This window comes from Microtus pennsylvanicus, chromosome 21 (assembly GCF_037038515.1).
Source record: "Microtus pennsylvanicus isolate mMicPen1 chromosome 21, mMicPen1.hap1, whole genome shotgun sequence".
NCBI lineage: Eukaryota > Metazoa > Chordata > Mammalia > Rodentia > Cricetidae > Microtus > Microtus pennsylvanicus.
The window spans coordinates 18,457,090-18,474,607 of NC_134599.1; the positions used below are offsets into that span (position 1 = coordinate 18,457,090).

Here is a 17,518-nt window from a genome sequence, read left to right on the forward strand (position 1 = left end):
CGGGTAGCTTGTGAGACTGCTCACAGCCTGCTTGGTTTCAAATGCGTCTTTCTATTAGGAACTCGTCATTTCTGGCTTTTAGGCCACATATATCAAATAGCTGGAACCAGTTTGCAGAGATCGAGACTCACAAAGGCTTGGTGGACAGGCCTGGAAGTGGTTGAAAATCTCACATACACCACAACCTGGCAGAGCAATGAAAATAGCCTGCCTGCCATGCAGCGCGAGCCAGGCTTGGCAAAGGGTTCCCGTCTAGTGGGTAGAGTTGAGAGACCACAGCAGGCTGTGAGATTTGTATTTCAGTTCTGAAAGAAACAGGGTCATAGCCTGGGTGCTGTCTGAGGAGCAGCTGGGGTGAGTGGGTTCGGTTCTGTACCCTAGAGGGGGCTGAAACAGCTGGGCCTGCTAATAGGTGAGTCCCTTCCAGTCTTGAAAACCCAGCCCCCTCAGCCATCACTCCTCGAACTGGGGGTGGGCTGGATGGGTTGATGTACAGAATTCCTTTCCAGTACTTCTCTGCTGAGATTGCGCAAGTGTAAGCCTGGAGACCATTAGCCCGCCGCAGAGGCTCGCAGAACTTGGAGCCGTCCCTGTGTGGAGGCTGCACTTGCTGCCAAGTGGCATGCACGCTCTCCTCAGTTGCTAAGTGGTGGGAGGTGTTCCTGCCCTGCTTGCTTTGGCTCTCCTAATCATAACACAGCTCTAAATTGAATAAACTTCACTACAACCAGAAGTGAGGTCTTATACTGGGAAATAAAATGAAGGCAGCTATTAGCAAAGAAAACATTTCAATAAAGTCCGCCATGTCTGACTGAGCCTTTTTCCACCCGTTGAGAAGCCACCTTGAGTGTGCCATGTGATTCTTATTAACTGCCAGAACTCAATTTCCTGGCCTCAATACCCAAGACATTTGACCTATTTTTTCCGGTAATGGCTCTCGTGTGTCAGGAGCAGACCTACGCACTTTGCAGCTGCTAGCATTTCTTCAGGTGTTTTGGATGAATCCTTCAAATCTATTCATCCTCTTGAAAGACACCTGTCGTTTACCTCCAACTCTTTATCCGGAAAATGTCCTGAAAGTCAGCAGCCCTGTGGAGCTCTGCATCCAACCCCCAGCCGGCCATGAGACATGTCAGAGCCCGAGCTGTGAAGGGCAGAGTTTGAAGTTTGACCCTGTAGCACTGTCCCAGAGATAGCCGAGCTTTGTGGGGCAGGCTGGTGGCAGCACCCGGAGGAGATGGAGAAGCGCTGTCCCACTGGCAGGGCGATCAGGAGCTTACAGCAAGCTTAGATGGTAAGCGGAGATGGTCTGGGTTAAGAAACGGGATGGTGGTACAGGCTGGTCTGTTAGTGGAAGAGGCTGAAGCAGTAGGTCGCGAGTTCAAGGACACTTTTGGTCACACCTTTTTTTTTTTTTACACTGTTCTGTCTGTGTGTATGCCTGAAAGCCAGAAGAGGGCATTAGACCTCATTACAGATGGTTGTGAGCCACCATGTGGTTGCTGGGAATTGAACTCAGGACCTTTGGAAGAGCAGGCAATGCTCTTAACCTCTGAGCCATCTCTCCAGCCCCTAATGGTCACACCTTTAATCCCAGCCCTCCGGGAGACAGGCAGATGGATCTCTGTGAGTCTGAGGTCAGTCTGGTCTACATAAGGAGTTCCAGGACAGCCAGGGCTACATAGTGAGACCCTGTCTCCCTGAAAAACACGCAGGATCTGGGAAGACGGCTTAGGGACGACAAGTACTGATGACCTTGCAGAAGTTTCAGTCATGGCAGCTGACTGTCCTTAACTCTCGTGTGTGTGTGTGTGTGTGTGTGTGTGTGTGTGTGTGTGTGTGTGTGTGTGTGTGAGAGAGAGAGAGAGAGAGAGAGAGAGAGAGAGAGAGAGAGAGAGAGAGAGAGAGAGAGACGCCCTCTTGTGGCCTCCACAGACACTGCAGGCACATGGTGCCAGCCATACATGCAGGCAAAATCGCCATACACATAAATAGACTTTTTATTTTTGCAACAGGGTTCACAATAGCTCTAGCTGGCCTGGAACTCACAGAGCTATGCCTGCCTCTGCCTCCCTACTGCTGTGGTTAAAGGTGTGTGCTACCATACCTGGCATAACAAAAAAAAAAAAACTTTTTTAAAGATGTGGCCAGCATGGGGGTGGGGCACTGAAGGGATGGCCCAGGGGTTAAGACTACTACTCTTCTATTTTTGGTTGTGAGCCTAGCCTTTAACGGCTGAGCCATTCCTCCAGGCCAAGACTACTACTCTTACAGAGATCCCAAGTTTGGTTCCCAGCAGCTCACAACTGCTTTTAACACTAGCTCCAGGTAGATCCAATGCCTTTGGCCTCTGTGGGCATTTGGCACTTACGTGCACAGATGCATGTGTGTAATTTAAAATAAAATATTTGGAGCTGGAGAGAATGCTTGAGTGTTTGATGGTTACAAGTATACATTCCTCTTCCAGAGGACCAGCATTGGATTCCCAGCATTCAAATAAGGCATCTCACAACTGCCTGTAACTCCAGTTCCAGGGGATTGTCCAGGGCCACCCACACATGTGATATACATTCAGACACACACATATGATTTTTTTTTAATTTAAGAAATGGAATGGATGGGGCTGGGAAGATAGACAGAAAAGTGCTTGTCTTGCAAACATGAGGACCCAAGTTCAATCCCCAGAACCCATGTAGTTTGTTTGTTTGTTTGTTTTGAGCCAGGGTCTCACTGTGTAGCTCTGGCTGTCCTGGAATTCACTCTGTAGACCAGGCTGGCCTCAAACTCACAGAAATCTGTCTGCCTCTGCCTCCCACGTGCTGGAATTAAAGGCCTGCACCGTCACCGCCCAGCTAAAGTCTGAATCTTAAAGAGTGGGAAAAGAACTGAGAAGAAAACCTTGCACGACGCGGCACCAGTGTGGCTGGATGGGAGGTGGCCTCAGATCCTGGTATAGGCCAGAAGTGAGGGCTGACCTATTGCCAGTCCCTGTTTTATGGTGGGAAGGTGGGTACAAAGCCTCACCTGGTTACATCAACTGCAGAAAGACCAAGATAAAAGAAGTCCAGGAACCGCAACCTCAGATTGCCTAGGGATGGCTGAGAGAACGACAGTGAAACCCAAAGAGACTTATTAGTCACTAGACCGGTGTCAAGGGGAAGCAGGGTTCAGAATAGGCCTAAGGAAAGGAATGTTACCCACCAAGGAGGGGCCTCCCAGAGAGTGGGGTGGTTGGGGTGTGGTCAGCAAGTAACAAGGTGGCTTATTGGCCCAGCGGTGGGAGAGGGACAAAAGGGACACTGATTGGCTGAGTTTGTCCGGACAGCTGGGAATGGGCCAATGGCTCCTAACCATTCCTTCACCTGCAGTCCCGAGCTGTGTGCTAGGAGCCAGACTGGGAGCTTCCTTCAGGGACTCAGCCACCCAGGGCAGCCTCCCCACCAGCACCTCCCAGAAGTCTTGAGTGGTCCAGGAAGTAGGTGGAGGGGGAGGAAGCAGGGCGATCTTCAAGCACTGCAGGGTCACGGGAAAATGAAGTTGCTGGCTTGGGGGAAGTTTCACTGTGCTTTCTTCCCTGGGTTTGAACCCATTTGCTTCTCCCTGTGTTTTTGGCCACAGTTCTTTTTTAACTTGGCGCCTAATTGTTGGGCTTAAGGAAACAGAACGGGACTGAGTGTTGGGGCTGTTTGGGTGAGGTCCCTCGGCGGGAAAGTTCCCAGCCTGGCCGCTGCTTGTCTTCAAGGTGAGGGTGAGGATGAGACCGACCCAGAGTTTCACCGGAGCCCTCGGCTGTACTCCAACCCCACCCCTCCCCATCACTTCCCACACACTTCCTCTCCTCTGGTCAACAGGATGCAGTTTGTGGGATCTTGGGTGCCCACGGCTGCATCTGTAGTCTCAGGCTTTGCCCCAGCCGGGCCTGCGTGTTGTCAGCACCCTTTGGAAAATGGTGCTGATGGAGCGGACTTGGGGCTCAGGTCAGAGACAGTAAGGCCTGCCGAACTGGGTGGAGGGAACTGGGTGAAGGGAGGCTGAAGAGTTGAGAATGAAGGGAGAGGTAAGAGGACCTGCCAGGAACAGGAACAGCAGCTTTGGGTTTTCCCATCCCACTCCGCCCTGAGATTCCCTTCAACTCTGGCAGCCCGGCTGCTGTCATAGCACCAGCCGCGCGGGGGCGCTGCTCCCCCGACTGTCTGGCTCCTGGGTGACAGCTCGCCATGCCCCCTTCAGACTGGTCTGTAGTGAAGCTCAGGAGAGGGGCTGGGTGTGGATAAGGGCTTTAAGAGCAGACCGTTCTGTGCTTCCTCTTGAGCTTGACAGACCATCCCGCCCTGCTGAGCCTTAGCCTGTGGCTCTCATACTGGTACACTCAGGCTTTTGACTTCCCAATGAGAAGGGCGGGAACTCTTTCTGCACTGGTGTTTCAGGCCCGACCTGTGAAACACAAGCCTCTTAGGTCCCCCAGCCTCAGCCTCCCTTGGTCTCCAGCCTTTCTTTTGAAGACTTCAGCCGCACTTTCACAAGACAAGCCCAGCCCCCAGCCTGTCCCCGTCATCCTTGCTAGGTTCCATTCTTCTGGCCCCTCTCTGGCTGGCAGCCCCCCCCCCTTCCCCAGTCATTCAGCTGCCTAGGGATGCCAGGATGCTGATAGACAGACTGCGTCCTCCTCTCGCCTGTGTTCTCTCTAGCCTCTCCCAATCACTCCTATTTTAGCTCCCTCGCCTCACCGCCTTTGTGTATTTTATCAGCAGAGACCTGTATCTGGGGGAAGGGACTTCTAGATAAGCAAGTGGACTGGGGATAATAGGAAGGGGCAATGGCCGGTGCTCTGCAGATAAGGGTTTCCTAGGCTCCCTTGGGAGCGAGTGCCAATGGATGGTGGGGAATGAATGCCCTGGGTTTTGTTGTTGTTTTGGGGTTTTATTTGTTTGTTAAGACAAGATTCCTCTGTGCAGCCCTGGCTATCCTGGAACTCTCTGTAGACTAAGCTGGCCTCAATCTGCCTGCTTCTGCCTCCTGAGTGCTGAGAATGCTCTGGAAACTGGCTTCTTGGAGTCTCTATCCATGACAGAGCTGGCGACTGAAGGAGAATAGAGAGGCAGAGGAAATAGGTTCCAGGCTCCAGGCAGTCAAAGCTAAGTTTAAATCTTAGCTCTGAACGCCACTGAGTTGTGTGACCAGCTCAGTCTCAGTTTTCCTATCTGTAGCATGCAAATACTGCTACTGACTTTAGTCCTCCTGTCTCTGCCAGGTGCCAGGTCACTTTAATCCTGTTTCCTGGCTTTTACCCCAAAGCTATGAACCTTTTTGTATGTATACCAGACATGCTCAAACTCAGTGTCCGGGAATCCTTATGTCATCGCTGGGAAAGCTGGCATGCAGGAAGTCACCAAAATTTGCAGGTGACAGCAGAACTGGCCCCAGAGCCCCAAGTCTGCAAGCACCAGGGTAGCAGGTGGCTGGAGTGGAGCGCCAGTGCTTCACCGGTCTGGGGTGAGTGGGACAGGAGGCGAGGCTGTGCTCCTGCTCCAGCAAGTCCTTTCAGACTTGCCTGTGGAGTGCCGGCTGCTGGCCAGCCTGGGTACATGGTCTCTTCGCGTCCTGAGCATTTGGTTCCCTCTCTGAATCCCTCTCCCATCTCAGGCGTCAGCAGATTAAAGCTGTCCAGAGGGTGATCATTTCAACCTCTTCCCTACTCTCCATTCCTCTCCATTTCCCCATCGTCCCCGCCCCCATCCTGTCACTTGGGGCCTGCAATCAATGAGACGGAAAATGAGAAAGTGTCAGGAGCTAGCAAAGCGTGGAGAGCAGCTGGGGTAGCCCCTGCAGCGGGCCTGAGTGGGTGGACCCCAGCCCTTCGCCCCAGCTCTGGTCCCAAGCCAGCCACTGCTGCCATCCGCTCAGTGCCCAGTGGGGCCAGGCTCCCAGCTGATGTCAGTGAGGAAGTCTACTGTCAACATGTCCAAAAGCGTCGTCTTGAAAAATGTCATGAAACCCGTGTGTTGCTGCAGGAAAATGTGCCCAGGACACACATCAAAGCAGCTGATGCCATGGCTCCTATAAAGAGGTTATATTTTCCTTATTATATAGATACTGGTATGCACACAAGGGGGGTTGAGTAGCAGTTACTCCTGGAAGCACAGAAAACACTTCCCCTTTGTTGAACCCCAATAAAGATATATTGCTTTCACAAGAAAAAAAAAACTTTAGGGTAAAGTATTTCCATTATGGCGAGAAAGGCTCATTATGGGGAGAAACATGAATGGGCCAATGAAAATGACCAGGGACTGGGCTTTGGGCTGAAACTCTATCAACCCAGGGAGGAAGGGTCAATTAACTCCTGCTACTCCAAAGCATGGGTCTAAAACCAAAGTATATAGAGTTTGCTTTTTTAAGAGCTAGCAGGATATGGTGGCTCAGGACTATTATCCTAGCACTTGGGAAGCAAAGGCAGGATTAAGAGTTCAAGGTTAGTAACACAAGTTGAGAGCCTCTGTGTGTGTGTGTGCGCGCACGTGCATGCTGCAGCTCAGATGTTAGAGCTCTTGCCTCACACACATGAAGGCCTGGTTTAGATCCCTAACATGCCCCTCACAATATCTGAAGTAGCCCATGCTTGCAATCCTAGTACTCTGTTTAAGGTTACCCTTGGCTACACAGTGAGGTCAAGACCAGCCTGGGCTGCCTGAGACTGTTTAAAAAATGGGACAGGGAGTGCACACTTTTGATTCTAGCACTTAAGAGGCAGAGGCAGGTGGATCTCTGAGTTCAAGGCTAGCCTGGCCTATAGAGTGAGTTCTGGGACAGCCACGGCTACACAGAGAAATCCTGTTTTGAAAAAAAAAAAAAGAGAGAGACAGAGAAGAGAAGGATTTGTGAGTCTTTGAAATATATAGTTTTTAAGACAGAAGAGCGAGCGTGGCGATGACGCTGGTGCTTACACTCAGCCCGCACCGGCACGCAGGGCTCGCTGCCTTTCCCACCCCTGCTGACACAGCACAAGGACCAAGCCCACAGCCTCTTTCCCCACAGTGTTCCAGTTTCCCACTAACAGGAGCGTGGCTTGGCCTGCTGGAGGGTTCCAGTGAGAAGGGCTCTCCAGGATGGCACCTGCAGCCCTGCTCTGCCCACAAAGGGACTCTTCTTAGTCAAGAGCCTGGGCTGGGAAAGCTTTCAGCCTCCGTCTGAATTTACTGGGGACAGAAGGTGACCGACTGTGAAAGGCCAGGAGGGCCGTGGGTGGGTCACTCCGGAGTCCACGTCCGAGGAGTCACGAGCACAGAAATGCAGTTAGATACGAGTTTATTGGTGGGGCTGCATCAGAGTCCTCCCTCTCCCGAGGAGAAAGCTGAGGACACAGCACCAACAGAGGGATGGACAGACAGATCCCTAAATGAACACACAGGTAGAGCAGACTCAACAGAGACCAGCACAGCCACAAAGACACACAGGCCACAGCACCAAAAACACACACACACAACAGACAAAACCACAGGGCACACAAACCAAAGTGCAGGCATTGGGGCCCCTGCATAGACAGAGCAAGGATCACGTGGGGAGGGGGCCCCTATGACCTCCCCAGGCATAGGCACACGAACAGCACACAGACAGGCAGATGCCCACAGGTACCAGCCAGCCTGCCACAAGGACACATGAATTGCACAGAAAGGGCAAGCATGACTCTCCAGGCCACGTGGAACACGAATGGTGGGGCTTCCACACACCCCACACCCCTAAACTGCTTACAGCAGTTCAGTCTGATCCTCCCTCCTCTGTCTTCCCCACATGCACACTTTGGTCTTGACCACCGGGGGCAGGGGCTGGAACGTCTGGCAGGTGGAAAATGGAGAGAGGATGGTCTCTTCTGTGGTGGGGAGGCAGGTGCTGAGAGTCCAGGGCTGAGCCTGGGCCTGGCAGTGGGGTGGGGGTGGGGCTGAGGCTCAGGCTTGGGGCTCCCGGCAGCGTAGACACTGGGCCATCTCAGGCTGGTACCGCTCCACCTGCAGGGTGCAGCTGGAGAACCCAAACCGGGAATAGAGCCGCGACGAGGCCTCAGCCAGGACAGCTTCAGGGTCAGCCGTGGAGTCTGTGGGAGGGCGATAAGAGGCAGCTCAGTCCTTGGGGAGTCGGGCACAGCCAGGGGCTGTGATAAGGAGGGAAGGGGGCCCAAGCACAGCACAGCACAGCCCCAGAGGACTGAATAGGCCTCTTGATCTTCCTTCTGCATCACCGCATTATATGAATGGAGTAAAAATTGTAAAGAAAACGTGAGACTCACTGCAATGGGCCATGCTGACGCATTAAACTGTGCCCAGTTACCGACTGCTTCCTGCCTGTGAGCATCAATACACAGCTGGATAGTTCGGCAGCCACACCACCGTCTTTCCAGGGCAAGCCAGATGTTAAGTATTCTGCCCCACTGTCCCTCTCAAGTTACCATCCAACATCCCACAAGTTATGATATTTTTGGCATCCAAATTGCATGCCTCTGATTGCTTCTTGCATCTGGGAGAGACTCAAAAACCCTTTGTCAGCTCATGAGTCACTGTATATGTATTTTAATAGTTGAATCATAATGTAGATATAATTTATATTCCGCTTCTTTCTTCCTCAAGCATTATACCACAAACATTTTCCCTAGTTGCCATACAGGCTTCATAATTACCACTTTAAATAGCAATGTGATCCCCTACTGAGGGGAGCTGCCACAGTCACCCAAATACATCCTGAAGCTACTGGTAACGTTTTAAAGGTACCAGGTCCCCATGCTGCTCCAGAGATGGTATTGCAAGTACCCAGGCCTCCTTGTCTCTAGAGTATGTGTGTGTATGAGTATGCACACAAATACATGTCAGAGAGACCAAAAGAGATCAAAAAAACAAAAACATCCAAGGTATTTCAGGGAGGCTGAAGCAGAGGATCTCAGGGAATACCCTGGGCTACAGAGTGAGATTCAGTCTCAAACAAACAAACAATGCCTCGATATGCCAAGCTATTGCCACAGGTGGACAGAGGGGCTAGCTCTGAGACGGCACTGACTGGGTTAGCGTTGACTCACCAATAGCCAGGTGTGCAGAGGCAACATGGTAAGTCAGCGTCAGGGCCCACAGGTGGAGGTCATGCGTTGCTCGGACTCCCGGCACTGACAGCAGTGTGTCCCTTACAGGTTCAAAACCCACACTGCGAGGGGCTCCTGCAACCAAGGCCACAGTTGATGGAGACCCAGGGTGGGAGCTGAGGGAGGCCCGGGGCGGGAGCTGAGGGAGCCCCAGGTGGGAGCTGAGGGAGCCCCGGGGCAGGAGCTGAGGGAGCCCCAGGTGGGGGTGTCAGTATTAAATTCACCTTCCATGAGGATGCGCAGAACGTCTCGAAGGGTAGGGGCTGTGGATCCAAGGGCACAGATAGAGAAGAGGAACGTGCTGATGGGGTCAGCCACCTTGTACTGAGGCTGCAGAGAAAGTGATGTCTCTTAGAGGAGGCTCTAGGTTCATCTTGGCAAACAGAACCCAAAGGCATCCTGAGACTCTCACAGAGGGGGAAGGAGACACTCTGGGAAGCTGGAAGCTCAATGAAGACGGCAGAGGGTACCAGGAGAGGGAAGTGGACACAGAACAGGGAAGGGAGGCTGAGGCGCCCTCCACAGCGGTACCTTGAAGTAGATGAGGACGGAGGCGGCCAGGACCCCCAGGCTCTGGAGGAGATCTCCCAGCACATGCACAAAGGCAGCCCGGACACTGGTGTTTTCCACGGGGTATCTGTGCCCCTCCTCCAGCGGTGCATACTCTGTGCCCCTAGATCCATGGCTGTGGGGGGGCCCAGCCTGGTGCAGCACAAAGGCCATTCTGAAGGAGAAGGAGAGAGGTTCAGCCGGATGGCCTGTTCTTCGTCTCCCCGTAGTGCCTACCTCTACCTGTTTCCCATCCCAGAAAGATAATACCACCTAACAGAAAAATTACACTGTCGGGGGCAAAAGATACTGGACCTGGGGCCAGAGATGTGGATCCAGGTCCTGGCCCTGCCTATTCTATTTAAACAGTCTATTGCCCCCACCCCCCCGCAGTAACTTTTACTAGGAGGGAAACCAGTGCTCACGGATTGATAGACTCAAATGAGATCATATTGATAAAGCAGTAAGTCTACGGCCATACCACCCTGAACGCGCCCGATCTCATATGATAAAGCAGTAAGCCCTCAACAAATACCTCCTGGCTGAGTATCTCTTTCCCACTCCTTTTCACCCAAAGAAGACAATGAAGCTGTGTGTGTGTGTGTGTCTGTGTGCGCGCGCATGTGTGTGTGTTACCATCCTGGAAGAAGACCCTCTCTCTCACCCTGGACCCCACCTGGCGCCCACTCCACACTGGGACGTACAGCATGTTGGCACAGACAGCAATGCTGGCGGTCAGCAGCATGGCACCCCCCTCGATGTGGTAGTCACTGTGCAGCAGGCGGATGAAGGCCAGGTACAGCAGGATGCCAGTGACCATCCAGAGGGAGACCACAGAGGCCAAAGCCCCCAGAGTCTCTGCAGGGGAAGACAAGCTGTCAGGTCAGGGCCCTAAGGCCCGGCAGGACTGGCGGGGAGGCTGGGCGCCGAGTCATGCACAGCTTTACCTGAGCGGTGCCAGCCAAAGGTCATGGTTCGGGTGGCTGGCCGGGTGGAGAGCCAGAGGGAGAAGAGGCTGCCCACCATGCTGCCTACGTCGGCCAGCAAGTGAGCGGCATCGGTCATAATAGCCAGGCTGTGTGCCAAGTACCCACCTGCAAAGGGGAGGCGGAGCTGGAATTCCAGGAGATACTCAGCATGTGTACACAGATGGGATAGGAAGGGGGCACCAAAAGAGACTGGGCTTTTTCGGGTGACAAAATTACAAGTATTTCTTTATTTTATTGTTTTGTTTTTCGAGGCAGGGTTTCTTTCTGTAGCCCTGGCTGTCCTGGAACTCACAGAGATGTGCCTGCCTCTACCTCCCAAGTGCTAGGATTAATGGAGTGGTCATGTGCCACCACCACCCAATCTATTGGAGGTATTTTTCTAGTCTTTCCATAATAATAGATTTGATTTTCATAAAAAGAGAATAGGGTTCTTAAAATGTCAGTTCAGTCCAGCCCCCAAGCCCCTGCTGGTTCACCTTGGTGCCTTGCCTCCCCCCGTCCCTCCCAGCCCTTGTCTTTCCGTTTCTCCATCCAGGAAACCTGGGCTTCTTGGTGGAGAGTGGCCTAGGAAGTACAGAAAATGGGACTGGGGGTGTCCCCAACTTACCAACCACCTCCCCAGCCATGAAGATGAAGCACACAGCACAGGCGGCACACAGCTGCCTCCGGGCCTGCAGCCTCTCAGGAGAGAGGCCTGACTGCGGCATGGGGTCCTTATGGCAGTGGTGGAAGGCCATCCCCTCAAGCTTGGGCTCCTCGGGGAGGGGCTCTGAGGGCTCTGTGAAGAGACTGAGGCAGGCGACATGGTCACCCTTGAGCCTGACCACAGGACTGGCCTGGTCACTCACAGGCTGAGCAAATGGGCCGTCTCTGTCCCCCTGCTAGACCAAATCACGCCTGAGTCTTTCCGGGCATGTGGGGGCTCACAGGAACACTCAACCCAGGCTCTTCCTCCTTCTAAACACAGGGCCATAGAATCCCATATCTGAAAGTAAAGTCTAATTTTTTTTGTGTGTGTTTGTTTGGTTTTGGTTTTTCAAGCCAGTGTTTCCAAGTAGCTAAGGAGCCTGTCCTGGAACTTGTTCTGTAAACCAAGCTGGCCTTAAACTCACAGAGATCCACCTGCTGGGATTAAATCTGAATGCTGGGATTAAAGGCGTGCACCAGGCCACCACTGCCTGGCAAGTCTAATGTTTTAACAATGAATGTAAACTAAGGCTCAGGAGGGGAAGAAGCGAGAGGGGCCACACAGCTGGCAGGTGGCGGAGCTGGGACGGATACTGACCAAAATTCTACACCACGAGAGGCACCCCAGAAATGCAAAACGGACAGCCACTCTTCCTGGGTGAATGAACGAATGTGGACCAGACACGAGGGCACACAGCAGAAGGCAGATGCTGCTGCTGGAGGAATTCTGGGGCTCGCAAATGAGTTCTAGTGCGGAGACCACAGGAACCACATGAGGAAGCATCGGAAAACGGGGAGGATGTGGACAGACAGTGACAGCGCCGGAGAAACACGGAAGAAAGCCGGTATGAGAACATGGTACACACAAACCCGCTCGCTGCATCTCTCTCTTAGTCTTGCTCTGATGCCTTGGTCCCTAAACCCTCTCTGTCCCTTCCTTTCAAGACAGGAGGTACAAGCAAGCGAAGTCCTCTGAAAGGGTGTAGAAACTGGCGTGATGACTCATGTCTGCAGTCCCAGCACACAGAAGCTGAGGCAGGAGGCTCAAGAGTTGAAGGTTAGCCTTGCACACATACGAGGGGAACCAGCAGGGTTGTCACAGGGGAGGGGGTCCTTCCTACTACAGCTGGGGTGGTAGTGACAGGGGCAATGGATTTAGAGTCCAGCCCATGTCACCTGGAGCCCAGCATGCCGCACATCCCTTGACAATAGGGATGGGGCCTTACCTAGGGATGCCACAGGTAGGACTCAAAGTGACTGTGTTTGGACCTATTCTAGCCCAGTGTTCTTCCTGGACCCAAGCAAGGAAAGAACAAAACAAAGGAGCTCAACACAGAAGACAGTCCTGAAATTTAGGAGTAACAAGGATCCCTGTGGGAGAAAGATGGCTCTAAACTAAGATCCCTGCAGGGACAGGGATGGGGCCTCAGCAGCCATCTGACTGAGAAAAACACTGCTCGGGTGGGCTGAGGTGGGGGCAGCCAGCGGTTACAGAGAAAATTCCTCCAAGAGTGGGAAGGTAAGCTTCCTTCTTCAATGAAAAGCCCCTTCCCAGACTGAGAAAGAGTGTGCATGGTTCCCGTGTTCCCAGAAGAGACAGGGAGAGGACAGTGGCTTCAGAGCCCATCCCTGTTCGGTCCATGAGGTATGACAAGCAGTATCCAACACAAGGAGCCCCAGTCTGGAAGGAGACAAACACGTAATACGACTTCAACCAGGGAGAGGCTGGGGCGGGGGGGTGTTGTCTGAACAAATCACTTCGGGGCACAGGGGAGGGCCTGAGAGGAAGCCACAGTCCTAGAAGACGTTCCTGACAGGCAGGATTATAACGACAAGGTACGCAGCCTGGATTATAAGCGCAGTCCTAGGTGAAGGGCTGAGGGAAGGGGCTCAAAGAAAGGAAAGAGGAAACCCACTGGCTGACAGAGCAAATATCTTCATGTTGAAATGACCTTGGTGGTGGAGTGCGGGAAAGAGGACCTAGAAGAGTCTAGAATGGATCTGGCCGGAGGCTCTGCCGGGCACAGCATCAGAGGAGGGTCAGGTAAACACACAGAGCCTTGAACAATGCTGCCGGATTTGGTGACTAATGGTCATATGAGGATGAAAATGGTCCAGGAGATGAAGATGCAGTCTGAAGAGGAAACAGATGCTGGGCAGTTTGGAGGCTGTAGCAAGACACCTTCCTTGGGCTTTAAGACAGAACACAACCAGCCATCAGCGTAGCCACCCATCAACAGGCTGCCTCCTTTTGTTTGGCATCAAGTGGGCACTAAAGGGGCCTCTCTGCTGGTGTGTGAAGGTGAGGAGACGTTTTTTGTCCAGGGCTGGAGGCAGTTTCCTTTCCTGGCCTTCTCTGAAACCCCCAACAACAACAAAACGATATCGCGTGGGGGGAAACAATGAGGCCTAGAGTATTCCTTGGGCAAGTAAGCTAGGCTGATGCAAAGTCAAAAGGGTACGGGGAGCAATGCCAGGGCCACAGCTGGAGCCCCACAGCTGCCCACCACTGCAGTCCTCTGCAGGAAGAATCCTTCCTTCCGTTCAGTTCCCCCATTCCTCCACCCACTCAGGTTTAAGGCCCCCCTCCCAAAGAAAGAACTGGAAACACACAGAAGACCACAACAGAGACAAAAGGAGAGGACGGAGAGGGAAATAGAAAGATTGAGGGAGATGAAAAAAACAGAAAAAGCCAGAGACCCTGTCAAATTCCAGAGACAAACGGACGGTCGGCTTCCAGACAAAATGGCTAGCGGAGGTGGCCAGGAAGGGCCTGTCGCGGTGGCCGCTCGAGATGGCAGGGCAGACGGAACCGGCGGCGGGCGGCAGGAGCGGGCGGCCCGCAGGGTGCGGGGGAGGTTCTGCCGCCGCCCCCGGCCCGCTGTCCCGGCCGCTCGGCGCCTCATTTCACACCTCGCCGCCCCCGGCCCCGTCTGTGCGGAGCCGGGAATACCCCCCGCCGCCCAGCCCGCACCTGCTCCTTCCTCGCCGCCCCCTCGCTTCCTCGCGGCCGCCCGCTGAGCCCGAGCCGATCCCCGGGGCCCGAGCCCACCACTGGCCGCGGCTGGATGGGGCGCCCCTAGCCTGGGGTGCTGAGCGAAGGAACCGGGGCCCGGCTTTCCGGTGCCCGGAGGCGAGGCTCACGGGGCAATGCGGACATCGCCGTGCCTGGCCCGTTCGGTCCGACGGAGCGGCGGAGGAGGCGCAGGGGTCGGAAGGCTTGGGGCACCGCGGCAGGGGACTTGCTCCAGAAAATGGGTGTCGGACAGAGGCGAGGCGGGGAGGGGGCGGGCTTCGGCCGGCGGGTCGGCGCCGCGAAGCCTGGGGACCTTGGGGCGCTGGGGAGGCGGGCAGCGCTAGCGACGAGGGAGACAACAACGAAATGGACCGGTGGCACGCGTCTGGCAACCCCGGGCTGACAGCCAGCCCAGGTCTGTCCTACCTCTTCAATCGCAGGCCGCCGCCGGCGCTGCTGCGGTCTCGGGGACTCACGAGGCGGGTGGTCTCCGAGCCTCGGGTGGCGGGAGAAGGCTCCATGTCCCCACAGCCGCGACCGTCTAGGCCACAAGGAACGGGAGAGGCGTGGCTGGCCTTGCGCCAAATCCGAGCGGCCCGAGGACCACCCGGACTCCCCGCAGGACCGTGGGGCCACCAGAGTGGAGGGAACTGCGGCGACTGTGGCGCTCTGAGTCCGAACTGCAGAGCCCGCGGCAGCGGGAGCCCCGCCCCACGTGGGGCGAGCTCCCCCAAACCCCGCCTCCAGGCTCCGGAGTCCCTCTCTTTCTCTCTCCCACACTTAAGGCCCGCCTCCGGGACACGCCCCTAAATCCAAAGCCCCATTCCCCCCCCCCCCCTTTGCGCGCCAAATCGTGGGGTGGGGTGGGATAGCCACCACCGTACCCTGGCACTGGGGTTCTTGCAAGCGCTCCATCTGCACAGTCCCGCCCACCAGTTCCTAGTCCGGCTCTTCTCACCTAGGGACCCCTCTGGCACCAAACTTTTGGAAGAGACACTGCCCTATGCATGAGGGCTTAGGGGCGTCGTCCCACCACCCAATCACTTTGTGGCTCTGGCCCCCACGCGGAGGCAGAAACAGGTGCCAAATTGATCCGGAGAGAAACAGAGAGAATCTGGGGTGAGCAGTGACACATTCCCAAACAACTCTAAGGACTCCAGCCAGAAATCCCACTGTGGAGGCTCTGGAATAGGAATTCATGAGCAAAATCTGCTGCCAAGCACGGTACCGCTAATTACCATTTATTTTTATACAGAGATCTTGGGTAATAAAACCCTTTCTGCTGTCCTTCAATCCATACATTATCTCCACTTTCCAGATGAGTAAACTAAGTCCTAGAAGCGTCGTGTGACCTGGAACAAATGCCTCATCCTTCTCCCCACCTGGATCAGGACTAGAAATTGAATTCCTCTCACAGAGAGGTTGGGGCGGCAGGAGGTGCACGGTCACCTCTCCAGGGTCACCAGCCACTGTTTATAGAGGGAGGCTGCTTGTTCAGCCTGTCAGCACGTGACTCCTTCCTTGCCTACTTACTGTAACACAGTCTGGTGTGCTCATCTGGGGGAAGGCGAAAGCCCAGAGAAAGGAGTGACTTACATCCCTCGGCGGCCAAGGCTGGAGTCGAAACTTCAAATGTTCAATGCTCCATACTCCTTGCACCTGCCGCCACTGTGGAATGAAAAGGGGAGGGGAACTGAGCTGTACATTCTCAGCCGTGAGTCTGCGAAGACGAGGGTCCGGAGGAGGAGGAGAGACCAGCCGTGGAAAGAGCGCTGGAGGTGGCGGGTAGTGAGCCCAGGCAATAAACCCACCAACCGCATCTTTTGGAACACACGGAGCCTTCTGAACGCAAGGTCCTGGGGATTGACATCTGCCCTCAACATGGTTCTCACAAACAATGAGATCGTGTGTGCATTTCCAAAAGGCAAACCAAACCAAACAAAAATGAAAAAGTGAAAGAAACGGTGAGCTCGCCAGTGTTTGGAAGTGATGGGGTTAAGCCGGGAGAGCTTCGCGGAGGAGGTGAGGCTTAAAACGGATTAGGCAAACCGGGCAGCGGGCTGGCTGTTCCGGCGGGGGAAGAGTGTGGCTAGGCTCGCGCCAGGTTTGCCGGGCGGCTTGTGCAAACAGTTGGCAGTGAGCAGCGAAGTGGAGCAGAAAACCCGGGGTCTGCAGGCCATCGGTGCGGGCCTCCGCCCACGCGCGCCTAAGGCCACTGTCGGCTTTCCCTCTGCACCTGCGCCTGGACCAACGAGGGCACTTTCCTCCCGCTCTCCCCTACTGTCTTGAGGGCCTCAGCTCTTGGGACAAACAGAGGGGAAGCCATGGGCCAAGGTCACCTTGCTGGCCCACGTCAGAGCCAAGGTGGAAATCCAGTCCCTGCTCAGCTAAGCCAGCGTCTCGGGCTCGTCTTGCCCAGCGCCGTCGGTTTTCTAAACTCGCTGCTTGCCCCGGGGTTCCCCTGATTCCAATTGCGCTCGGGCTGGGGGGTGCTGGAGAGCCATACTGCATTCCAGAGACCGTGTGTTAGCCTCGCCCCCAGAGGCCAGGGCGAGCTCCAGAATGGGGAACCGGCTCGTAGGCACGCCTCGGACTATGACGACAACAGGGAACATGACAACAATGACTTCCCCTGGGATTTCCCTTCTTGGGCAGCCCGCAGCGCGCAGAGCATCCCCGACTGCCCAGGAGGGGGCGCGGGTATTGGCACGTGCCCGACCCGCCACCGGGTGGGAAGCCGGCAGGCCTGGAAGTGAAAGGAACGTCGGAGAGGATGGATGACAGCCTCGCTGTGTGTCTGGCTGCCGAATGCGCCGCCTCCAGAAGCCCAGAGCGCCGGCAGTGGGAAGACCAACTTGGGAATCTATGTAAGGAAAGCTTGGCAGTAAAACCGGTGTTTGTGCCCGCTTCTCCGGGAGCCGCCAAGAGGCTCTACCAGAATTTTGTACAGGGTCCTTAAGAACAACAGCCTGGGAGAGTCATACTGTACCTGGAGAGGACGCTGGAAGGCCAGTCTAAGGTTGGTGTCCCTTACAGAACTGTCAAGTTTACTCAACACAACACCTCTCACCGCCATTGCCACCATGCCACCTTAGCTGGGAATTGGTGCTGAACGAGATAGACAAGGTCCCCCTCCTAGCGATTTCTAGATGGTTTTCT

The 17,518-nt window shown here is 54.7% G+C and overlaps 1 protein-coding gene across 1 annotated transcript; it reads right to left on the reverse strand.

Annotated features, from left to right (window-relative positions):
* Positions 1-7,285: 7,285 nt before the first annotated feature.
* Slc30a3 (solute carrier family 30 member 3) lies at positions 7,286-15,097 on the reverse strand. Its single transcript, XM_075955469.1, has 8 exons — positions 14,786-15,097; positions 11,264-11,445; positions 10,615-10,761; positions 10,372-10,525; positions 9,650-9,842; positions 9,343-9,448; positions 9,059-9,193; positions 7,286-8,086 (listed from the first exon to the last, which is right to left on the reverse strand). Exons 1-8 carry the CDS (start codon positions 14,878-14,880, stop codon positions 7,941-7,943), a joined length of 1,158 nt encoding a protein of 385 aa, XP_075811584.1. The 5' UTR covers positions 14,881-15,097; the 3' UTR covers positions 7,286-7,940.
* Between the last annotated feature and the right edge of the window lie 2,421 nt (positions 15,098-17,518).

Excerpts from the sequence above, each read along its gene's own strand:
- Slc30a3 (XM_075955469.1), bottom strand. The coding sequence starts at position 14,880 with ATGGAGCCTTCTCCCGCCACCCGAGGCTCGGAGACCACCCGCCTCGTG. Across the intron at positions 9,449-9,649 it reads CCGTCCTCATCTACTTCAAG|CCTCAGTACAAGGTGGCTGA; the intron begins GTACCGCTGTGG and ends CTTTCTCTGCAG. Across the intron at positions 8,087-9,058 it reads CTCTGCACACCTGGCTATTG|ACTCCACGGCTGACCCTGAA; the intron begins GTGAGTCAACGC and ends GCCCTCCCACAG.